At 36.0% G+C, this 11,814-nt stretch overlaps 1 protein-coding gene across 1 annotated transcript in view; it reads right to left on the bottom strand.

Moving 5' to 3' along the window:
* Nucleotides 1-264: 264 nt before the first annotated feature.
* The window catches only part of KCNH8 (potassium voltage-gated channel, subfamily H (eag-related), member 8), a gene marked incomplete at its 5' end in the record, with an annotated part of 69,859 nt that continues 58,309 nt past the window's right edge, over nt 265-11,814 (bottom strand). The window contains 1 exon segment of the mRNA XM_010149193.1: nt 265-975. Within this exon segment, the coding sequence (XP_010147495.1) occupies nt 265-975 (711 nt within the window).

The raw sequence follows: 11,814 nt of genomic DNA, 5'->3' as shown, positions 1-11,814 counted from the left end.
TCACAAAAAGTCTGCCAAACAGACCAGTAAGTTATATCTGTGTACAAAATACTTTTCAACATGCTTCTAGAAACTAGATTTTTTTTTTTTCCTATAGTATGAACTGGCAGTACCTTTTCTTACTTTCTATAAATCTGAATTTTCATGTTTGTAAGTCTCCATGATCACCAGAGAAAAGGTCAAATAAAGCAGTCATGCAGTACTCTCTAAATTTAAAACTGGCAGCTGTGAAACATGCTTCGAGTACCACTTTAATGTTTCTCATTATACGTCTATGGCTTGGTAATCTTTATCTTTAACATCCCTTGTGCTTGTCACAATGTCTATTGGGAAATCTGGGGTCTGTGCAGATACTACTCCGGCTGTTCCTTCCAGGTCCCACGATCCTGGCAGGTTCTCAAGGCTTAGTGAGCTGATTGCTCCTTGGCTAAAGCTACCTTCCTCAGATCTGCTGGGGAGCACAAGGTGTAAGGATGTCTCTGACGAAGAGCATACGGAAGAGGAAAGAGTTGCTGAAATAGACTGAAGAGGAGTCAAGGTAGTGTCTGAATGGGGAGAGGTGCATCTTAAAAATTGCAAATTGTCTTTTTGAATTACCTGATACTGGGAGGGGGAATTGTGAAGGCCTGCTGTATAATAAAATTCACCGTCCATAGAATTTTGCAGGTTGGGTTCAGTTCTTTGGGGACTGCTGCCTACAGAGGACAGGTCTGTATTCCACATGTCACATAACGTGTTGCCGCGGCAAAGTTGTGCTTTGGTGCAAGTGAAGTTCCCAGCTTGCATGTGCGTGCAAGGTTGGTGTGTAGTCCAAGCCATTCGAGACTGCAGACTTTCCAGGGTAGGACTTCGAGATACACCATGCATAGCACAGAACCCTGGAGGCTTCTGGGATGTGAGGAGGTTCTCCAGAAGGTGCATCATGTTCTTCATATCCTTACTTAGTTGTGAGACTTCTTGAGTTAAAGTTGTCACCTGTTATGGCAGAGCAAAATATCAAGTATCTATTACACATACCTTTTCTTCCTTCTACTAATATCAGCCTTGATCTGTGGCAAGGTGTCTTTAAAGAAATCTACTCCACTAATGTATGTGTGGGAAACTGTCTGTCCATCCCCCTCACCATAGCTACACGTTACGCTTCCTGTGGCATATTGAAATAATTAGAGCAACTCAATGAAAATGTAGGATGGAAACACCACAGGCATAATTCACCTCATTTTAAATGATACTCTGTGTATAAAGAATGGCCTCAGGGTCAGAACTGAAATTATTTCCAGTGATCTTTTAATAACCAATTTTATACTGATGAGTGATATAAAAATGAGGTCTTGTGAAATCTTGTTCGGAAATACTGAACATAAGTAAAATAAAAGAAACCCATAGCCAAAGTTGTTTGTTGCAAGTGCTAGTTACATGAAAGTCTGGTGTACTACTACTAAAAACAAAAAAAGAAAAGAAACTGGAAACTCTAAAACCCAATTGCTACCTCCAAACATTTAAACAATATAAAAGCCTGTGAAACAGTTTGTTTCCATGTAGTTATGTTTATGCTTGAAAGGTATCTGAGAAAGGCCCATAGCACAAATTACTCCAGTGTGTGTGCAAAAGGAGGAATCATATTTTCTATTAGACTTTTATTTAATTAATGCTGAAACCACTAATAGCATCCAATTAATTACATTAATTAAATGAAGTCTTTAATCTCCCCAGAATTATTGTTTTGGGTGGGGATCAGATTTATAGTTTCTGAATTTATGTTTTAAAATAAATTTATATATGTCCGTAATGGGGACATACGTTAGCACTTTGTAAAGACATTGCAGAAATGAAAAACTAACTCAAACAAAGAAGTGACCCACTCACCATTTCAAATATGTTTGTCTTTCCATTTTCTTTCTTAAGGAAAGTATAAAGTCAAAATGCTATCATTTATTTATTTTTACTAAAGAGAGATTAACCTATCAAGAGTTAGAAATGAACTCTGTCTCCATGGTAGCTTATCAATCTATTTTAGGTCAAATCATGCTCATTGCTGTTAAAGCAGAGTATCTCATACTGATGCTAGTGAAAATACTGGTAGAAAAAAACAAAACAAAACATGACTGCACATTTATCTTCAGAAGGATAAACTACCTGTCAAAAAGAAAAAAGGCTAATTCAGGGGGCCTTTTTTTGCCCTGAAGTAAAGACACCACCGATTACATGAAAAGTAATCTCTGTAGGGCACCTAATCAGAAATAGAATTTCCATTTTTCTGACAGGATGCTTCCAAAGAAATCTGCTGAAAAGACATTTCAGGCTGAGTTTGACTGAATTACTCTGGGCACAATAATTATAAAGATATTCTGACTTAAAAGGAAAGTAGGAAGTTCCAGTACATCTCCTATACATGTAGTTGTTTCTCTTTGAGCTGAGTTCAAACCTATCATGTTGCTTAATGGTTTTGTAATGATCACAGATATCGCTACCCCTAGAGGGAGAATGCATAAAGGGAGGAGGCTGTTGAGTGGCACATTACAAGATGTCTACCTCTCTCTCCACTTCTGTGTCTTTCTCCATTGTTAATTAGTCACATTAGATAGAAAATAACCAGGAGATCTCCTGCCAAACAAGATTAAGCTTTGAATGCCTGGTAGCTTCTCTGAACTTCAGTTAATGTGAGGTATTAAGATATGTTAGGAGCGGGATTTGTGAACAGGCTTCCTGTGGGGTCAGAGCAGCCAAAGGAGGTTCTTGGTACTGTCAGACTGTAAGGAAACACACTGTGAGATTTCTGGACAAATCAACTGTGCAAGACCATCTGGGACATGGCACTGCAAAACCTTCAAAAGCTTCTCTGGGAAGAAAGGGACAACCAAACACATGGCTACCTAGATACAGTGACTGTCAGTTCTTTTTAGTGGCATCACTGGTTCCTACTCCTAAGAGATAATGCAATTTTGGTTTTCTGTGCCTAATTTCCCAATTTGCATCTATTTTACATGGCTTTGTGTAGTTTTGCAGATAGCCTGATACTACCTTATGACTATGCACTTTACCTGAACTATGAATGCTGTGTGAAAATATCTGCAACTTTATAATATCTTGTTTGATTTGATTCATGTTTTTCTCTTTCACTTCTGATTACTTAAAGGCTTTAAAAAAGTTTAATTATCCTTTAATGTTTCTTTTGCCAATTCATTGAGACAATGCAGCAGAAATCACTCCCAGTATCAATACTTGTCGCAGTCCTGAATTTCTGTTAATTACAACTTTCTCTAGTGTCTAGGTACTGTATTTATATATCAGCTAGCTCTTTAAGTGCTGTCTTCTCATAAACTTAGTCTAACACAGCCCTAGGAAGTGCTTTGGTATACCGGCCTTTGATGCATGCTTTGTTTCCAGTAGTGTAATGGTTTAAGATCCAAAGTTTTATGCCAAACTTCATTAGAAATTAACCACTATTTAGTGAGATCTATTTGGATCAATACTGCTCAACACATAGGCAAAGCAAATATGTAATTTTCTTGATCATTTAAAACCTTTTCTGAATCTTATAAACTTAATCTTTCCAGATTAAACTCTGATATCTGTACTACTACTAATTACCATCTATCTCTGTACTATACTTATGTACTTACATGTTATATTATTACTGTTACAACACTATACTGTTAAAGCTATCTTTTTTATACACTGCAGAGATTCTTGAGCAGATGCAAACAAGCAGGTGCAACAGGGAACAATTTTATCAATAATGCTAACAATTTCCCAGGGCTCCAGAAAGTGCAAAAGAACAAAGATTAAAAGAAAAAGAAATTTCAAGTCTATGAAACAGAAACTGAAAGCATTACAGTTTCCTCCTGAGCAAAAGGACTAAGTCTTTGCATGCTGGTAAGGCTATTCTTTTTTCAGGAGCTCAGTGATTATTGCTAGGCAATAAAGCTAGTTGTAAAAATGGTTCCCGCTGTGCTAGGCAGATAGCTTTAAAACGATCTGTAGATCCCAAATATACTTGAAATGCTGCCTTAATGGTTTCCAGGACTTGAAAAAGATACCACAATGTTTCCTGATATAGAAACTGGGATTTATATAGATTTAGTTTGAATTAGCAAGAGGTGCTCCTCAGGATGGTCAAAAGCAATGAACTGGTACCTTTTTACCAGAGTGTGTTATAAAGAAAGTATATCTTTCATAACAGAGGTTAAAAACACAGATTTTTTTTTTTCTTTTAACATATGGAGTCTAATAATAACACTTTCTAATGCCCTGACCCATATAAGTTTTAGCAGCTGCATTTTACATTTTCAAATTTCTTCGGCCGTTTCAGTAGAAAGAGTATTTTTCCTCACTACCAGTATTAAACTGTTGTGCAGTTTGAATACTTTTTTCCATGCAGTTAAGTAGGAATGGAGGTGGTTGTATTTAAAGCTTTTCATAAAAGTGATGAAAAGTTCTATATAATGTAAGATGATGTTGGTATTTATTGCTTTGCTTAAGTGGTATTGGTTATACAGGTTTCTTTGGTTTTCCGTTATATATTCCAGCATTAAAAGGTTTTTTTGATGTTAGATTTTCTACTAGAATGCCTACCTCTCATCACTGCTCCTGAATAAATATGGAATAAGTGTTGTGTGGTGGTGTTTAGGGCCATGAATACTTTCCCCGATTATAAGCTCAATACATTGTATTTTTTTCTCTCTATGGTTTACTCTCTTTTGCAAGCCAAACTTCACCCAGACATCTTCCTACCATGACTCTCTGAACACCCAAAGAAATGAAGAAGAAAGTTTGCTTCTGGAGGAATGGAAGTTGCATTTTGGCAAACTGGCGAAGCTGCCTGGCTTGCACTGCATAAAGGTAGCTTCTCTATTCCCTTACTTGATGTTTCATGGCTTATTTTCTGGTGATACATGAAGTCAAGGAGACTTTCAACCAGAATGAGTTGTTTTTCAAGATTACCTAGCTGCTGATACTTTCTTTCTCAGTAAGTGAGTTGTTGAACGAATTAAATGAGAACTGAGCTGAGACCGACTTTTCACTGATTATCTGTTAGCATCTCTCTGGCCATTGGTCTTATGGTGACAGACATTTCTGATTTAATGGCACTTTAGGAATAAAGCTAGCTGCAGAAGAAAAACAAACAAACAAACATGCAGTGCAGCTAATCTGAGCTCAGATTAAATATATAGGGTTTGTGCAATGATATGATGGTTCAGTTTCAGCAAAATAAATCCAGAGAGCTGGAAGGTTGGGAAATTGGATTTATCATATGGGAGTAGAGGAAAATTTGCTGGTTTCTCTTCTGAATCACTAGCTGGCTCTCAAGTACTTCCAGAGTAACCAGTATGGATAAATAAGGACACTAAGATTATTACTACTGCTATTAAACAAGCAAGGACAGACAGAAAAGTATAAAGGACTAGATAAGTCGATTCAAATCAACAGGGTTTCTATGAAATTCAGTCTAGAAAAAGGGTTGCCAAATTGCAGTTCTTGTGGCTCTTCATAGTTGGATGTGGATGCTGCCTTCAGATTGTCATAGAATCAGGACAGTGTCAGCCTGATGGTGGCAATAAGAAAACTAGGTTTGGAAATCATTATTTCAAGGACTTCAGTAAATATCAGGGGCAATATCTGACTGACTAGCTACTGGTTTGGGGAGGAAATAGAAGAGAAGTTATTAATGTGAACTGTTCAAAGAAAGCCTGAAATGGTATATATGATATTGGGCAAATATTACGCAAACTATTTCTTTAAGTGCCTAAGAAATTGTTAAAAGAGAACAGGCAACATAAATTTCTCAAGAATATTCCCTAGCAAAATAATCTTATTTTCTCCTTTAACTGAGTAAGTAGTTTAACAGATACAAAGAAACTGTAGATATAATATGTATCTCATCAGAAGAGTACACATATGTTACTGTTGATGTGACACTATTCTAAACCAACTAAAAAATATGACCAAGATGTTATCACTGTGAGTTGGATTCAGATGACTGAAATGGTTTGTGATCAGGGATTTGCTGTGATCCTGTGAGGACATTTCAAGCCATTCTTTTTAGCAACCTATCCTGATCTGGTTTTATTTAATGTTTATTTTTAATGACTAAATGGAATTCATGTTCACTTTTAAATATCAGCAATCTGAATTTCAACAAAGATAAATGTAAACATTACATCTGAAAAGAAAATATCAGAGACATGAATGTAAGTATAATAGTCTGCCTATGCAGAGTATTATAGAAAAATGTCTATGATTTTTGCTGAATCACACTTTGCAGGCACTAATCATGCCCTGGGGTTATATCCACATCATTTTTTCTATTGGACACAGGAAGGGGTGGGGAGTGTGTGTGTCTCTTCACTAGGAGTTACTTAGGCTGGTGCAGCTTGAGATTGTGTACTTTGTCAGTGACTTAAAATATCTAACCAAAGACAATCCAAAAGAAAATGCTACCCATGGAGACTTTTAGAAAACGTGACAAGCAAAGACAGACAGAAGGAAATGGGGTTTTTGAGATCTGCTGAAACAGTTAGCTTCTGGTGTAAATTGGTTTTCAAAAGAGAATGGCAACAGCTTTTTCTTAGATCTTCCAGGCATAAGAGAAAAAGTTCTTTACTTGCATGCCAACAGAGATTTAGATGGTAGAAACATATCTTTTCAATACAGGAAGATTTTGAAATGCCTGTTAGAAAATTAACTGGATAATGGTTATCTTCTGTTGTGGTAGTAATATTTTTTTATTCAAATCTGTTCAGCTTTTGGTGCCCAGTTTAAATTTTACACTGCATTGCTTCCTCTCTTGATTCACTTCTGTGTCTCAGGTGCCTTTCCACCAAGAAAAACTGCAGAAGAGACACAACGGTGTATAGGACCTGTGCCCTGTATGTGCCGTATGTCCTGCATAAAAAATAAATTAACCTATGCTTTAGAGCATCAACCATTTTTATTACCTTCATCTGCCAACAGCTCTTAAGCTAACATTAAAAGAAAAGAAAAAAATAGCTGGAAAGACTACTCTACAGTCATCAAAGTACAAGAGCAGAGAGAGAGACAAAGGAGATAGGAGTTCTTTGGAAATATAAATATCAGTGCTGAAAAGAAAATATATTTTTACAAATCTTAGTAAACAAAAATGTGTTTACTTGGTGTTTATAGTATAGAAAGCTTTTATTTCTTAACACAAATAACAGTAGGAGGTTTATGTCTGGACTTTTATGCTAATGTACGTAGTTCAAAATGTATAGATTATTCAAAATTAGTTTTAATAATCAATAAATGTAATTCCTTCACTTTTTGCCACATTTGTCTTCATTGAATGATGTTTTCCAAAGTGAATTATTGGAATAGCCTTGTTGCGAAATAATTTCTCTCATGTGATAATATAGTTATGAACTTGTTACAAAGAACACGTTTTTAATTACTGTAAAACAGTACATCTCCCAATGTAAAACTGAAGGCCTGATTAAGTTTGCTTTACCAAATTTTCTTTGTTGTCACTGATTATAAAATGACTGTTTCCATGATGTGCATGCATTTTCAGTTTTAAGGAATATGTTTTGCTTAAAAAAAATGCCTTTTTTTCCCTGTCCTGAGCAGAGATTGATTTTTGGCAACTGGATGTGTCATGTTTTAAAAGAATCTATCTATAAAATTTCCTTAGGTGATCTGGAAAATACATATATTTATTTAGAATTATTCCTTTTGTTAGATGAAAGTGAAATATTACTGTGAATGCATTTTCTCTGTTCTGAATAACTGTCAAATGCTTAAAGTATTTTAGGCACTTGCATCTAAAAAAACCTAAAATTAAAAATAACTGAATTTCCACTAAGTGTTCCATCATGCTGCTAAATAGAAGGCAATTTTCTCATACAAAACCTGACCCTATTCATATTTTCAGTTGAATGGGAGAAATGTGAGTACTCTGAAAAGATCAGGTTGGATGTACAGATCTCTGCAAAAGAAGAATGAATACTTGTAATGTAGAAGACCTATGTCTAAATTCTTGCTCAGCCTAATTTGGAGCAGATCTTGTATCAAGCTTCCTCCAGCTCAGAAAACGTGCTGTGTTGTTGGGTATTCAGTCACTGAATCTTAAACTGTTGCTTAAATAATTGCATTTTTACAGGAGTAAGAACCAGGACCTTAACTCTCCCACCTGCTATGTACTGAACATAGCGAACTGTAATAAAAGCCATGCCTCTTTTTATTCAGTCTAAGTGGAATGAGCAAATAGGGTTGGAGGTTAAGTAGTCCTATTCCACTCCACCTTGTAATGGAGTTGAAATTCCCTTTCACTCCCAAACCAGAGTGAAATTCCCTTTTATCAGCTTGGATCTCGTTCAACCTCAAAATGTGAAGTTAGGTAAGGAAAGCTGAACAGTCAAATTGTGGAGCTATGCAATAGAAATCTGGGATGTGTTGAAGGTTCTCTCACATTGCCTGATAAAGTGGCAGTGCTGTCTTTGGAGCCCACCCTCCTTAGAGGAAGTCTGTGCACCCATTATTTTTAAAACTAATATGTAACAAACTCTGAGAAGTGAAATCAAAACTCACTTGTCATTCTTAGGAAAATTAATTTTTGTTTGGATTATACAGTGATTGTCACACGCTTATAATACTGCCAAGAACTCCACTGGATATCTAAGCAGGGTATAGCTTGTTTTGCAGATTTATCTCTGGGGTAACTCTTCTTTTGTTTTGCTTTTCTAATAACAGACTGTATTGAATGTCTGAATGGGAAGATGCATGTCTTTGTTCCTCCAGTGAACAGCTGAAATGTTTTTAAGCTAACCAGTGAACTGTTGTAACACAATTGCCTTTCATGAAAGCAGTTAGTTTTGCATTTGTTGATTGACTTCTGATGTCCATGGGAAAATGTATTAATAATAGTCTTTGCTGTTGGCTACTTGTGACATGATTTCTCATATTTTCGTTTTCAAGAGGAGGCTGCCTGTTTTAATAGATAACTTCATTTCTAACTCTGCTGTTATTTTAACTACTGCTAGCAGTTTGCTGCAGTGTCAGTCATAATCTTCCATTAATGGTAATTGCCAAGTGATGGAATAATGAAAGTGCTGGGACTACAAGTGTTGTTCAATACAACAAACATCTTCAACAGCCAGCTAGTGTATTCCAGCAAGGCTCATTTGGGTAAGTACCAAATCAGTACTGTCAGTTCAGAAGCTCCACATGGGGTATGTTTGAATACATGGAGAATAGGCAATTAATTAGCCTTCTAAACATGCAGTTTTTCAACGTAAGTTTTGATCCATGGGAGGACTTGGAAGATACATGTCTGACTTCAGCATCGAGCAGATTGTTACCTATGGAATCTAAATCTACACCAGTTTAGAATTGCTCCTATGCCTTTTTTTTTTTGTTTATGTCCTAGTCCAATATCTGTCCATATTGTATGCCCATGTATTGTCACACTGCATTGAGAAGTCTCATTTACATAAGTGTTTCTATGTTTAAGACTCTTGCTTATTCAGAATGTAGAACACTCTTTTCCTTGCTAGGAGGCTTCTTAGAGACAAAACTAAATAAGAGTTTGGAAAGTAGAGAACACTCCCTTCCAAGTACTGCAAGGCACCAATGACAATCTTAATCTTAAACATGTCTGCACTAGTGTAGGTGTACTCTATGTAATGTACTCCATACAGCATGAAGTAAATTAATCTTAGAGTTAGCGCAAAGTTGAATATAAGTGTTTCCTTAGGTTCTTAGACTGTCTGGTATGTTTTCCAGAGTGTACGGGTTTGTATAATCATTCATGTGGCCTCATCTATGTCTATATACTTCTGTAAGTTCTATGAGGTTCTGTAGTCAGAGAAAGGTATCTTTCTCTGCTGTGACTAAATAGTAAGCATAACTTTAGATTTTTTTTTTTTTCAATACTATGGTGTTGTTTGTATCTTCTGGTTGCATTATTATTGATGTCATTTTATTACTATCTAGGCTAGATGTAAATCAATTCAGATGTTGCCAAGATCTCCAAACCTACCACAACCTTGTTTGGTTTCCAGTTTTAGTATTTAGCACTCTGCGTTGGTGCAGGCCGAGTCAGTTACACAGTGTGAGAAAAAATTCTGTCTCTCACACTAAGCTACCAAGACTCCAGAAGTTGGTGGTACTATCTTTGATTCTCTTCCTCTTACTTATAGGACTCCTAATACCTGTTCAACAGACAGAGACTGTAGATGAACCCACTGCTGTCACACTCTTATGGAAAGAAGAGAAGGATCTGCTGGTGATGACTTCTTTTTGTCTGACAACTTAATAGTTGACTTATTTAATCAAGAATTAATGATTCAAATACATCTTTATCCCAGGAGAGATTGCAGAAATTTTGGGAGAGGAGTACATATTCTTTCAAGTGAAGCCTCACTGGTAGCATACTATGTGAAAAAATGGACATACTGTCCCACCTCAATTTTAAAAGAAAAGAGTTGAACCCTATTCAAAACATTGAAATCTCTGTCTCTGGATTTTGGATTCTGTTTACCCGTGTGGAAACTTCAGTGATTTACTGCGTATTTCTTTTTTTATGTTATTGTGAGCAAGCAAGTTGCATAACGTTTTGTTCAGATAGTGTTTCCAGGGAAAAATTAAGATTGTACGTGGAGGGAAATGACCTTCATCATGATTTTTTTTTTTTTCCTCCTTTGCATTACATACTGCCCTGGTCCAAGATTTATTTATTGCTTTTCACTAGAAAAGCAATGACAGGCCCAGAACTATTGCAGTTGAAATGTTTGGTTATTCCACAAGATGCCTGCCTTAGCACAGCTGCTACTGTGATGTATTTTCCAGTTGCCCCTTGTGGATAACCATGTAATACATCTTCATATTTTAAAAATACTTGTCCTCTTCAAAGTCAAAAGGGATGAATCAATAGAACTTGTCTGTTTTGAAAGTATTACATAGGAAATATAATTTTTTGTCTTAATAGTGTTGTCAATGAACATCTTGGAGATATTTTTGAGTTCTTTGACCAAGCCTTATAAATAACTGTAGTCAATGGGGCATAAGACTGTTGTCTGAGTTCTACAGTTTGACATATAAATGAGGTGATGCATTCATAGTGCCTAACTAACCATGCATACGCTCTTAGTTTAGGACGTTTAAATTATCTGACCAATTTAACCTGACCCAGGATGAAAGATGTTTACAAGCCAAATACTTCATGTATGGAAATGAAGAATAACTGGTTTAAGTGTACACAATATAGAAAAATAAAATAAAACTTGACATTTTGGTAATCGAAGAGATCAGGAAAAAACAAGTTAGACTGTGTGGTTGGACTTATTTAAATGTTTCCTCATGTGGAATCATAAGAAATTGTCTCTAATCTCTTCATACTGAAAGAGTATTCTGGGAACAGGTTTTAGTCTTGTGGTATAACTGTGAAGTTAAAGTCTGATGCTTTCATCTTGTTAGCCAGAGTAGTGCAGTGGCTGGAAATATGAAACAGTTTAGCCAGAGAACATCTCCTCTTTAGTGTCAGATTGATAGTTGATTACAGGTTTGAAGTTAGTAGAAGGGAAAAATAGAAAACACCGCTGAAAAATATTTATCCTACATTCATCTCCTCTTTAGTGTCAGATTGATAGTTGATTACAGGTTTGAAGTTAGTAGAAGGGAAAAATATTTACCCTACATTCCTCAGGTCATATTGCTTGAGCAGGAATAGATGAACTTCTGTTCCATTCTAAATAGTCACAGGTAAAGTGATTTGAAATGTTTGATGTGAATTTGAACTTGACTGGATTTGCATTTCTTTCAACGAAATTCTCCAAAAGCATAGCATTCACCAAAACAGGA

Source organism: Eurypyga helias, unplaced genomic scaffold (genome assembly GCF_000690775.1).
Source record: "Eurypyga helias isolate BGI_N326 unplaced genomic scaffold, ASM69077v1 scaffold313, whole genome shotgun sequence".
NCBI lineage: Eukaryota > Metazoa > Chordata > Aves > Eurypygiformes > Eurypygidae > Eurypyga > Eurypyga helias.
Note: the sequence above shows the minus strand (reverse complement) of the source record. Positions and strands in the feature narration are given on the sequence as shown.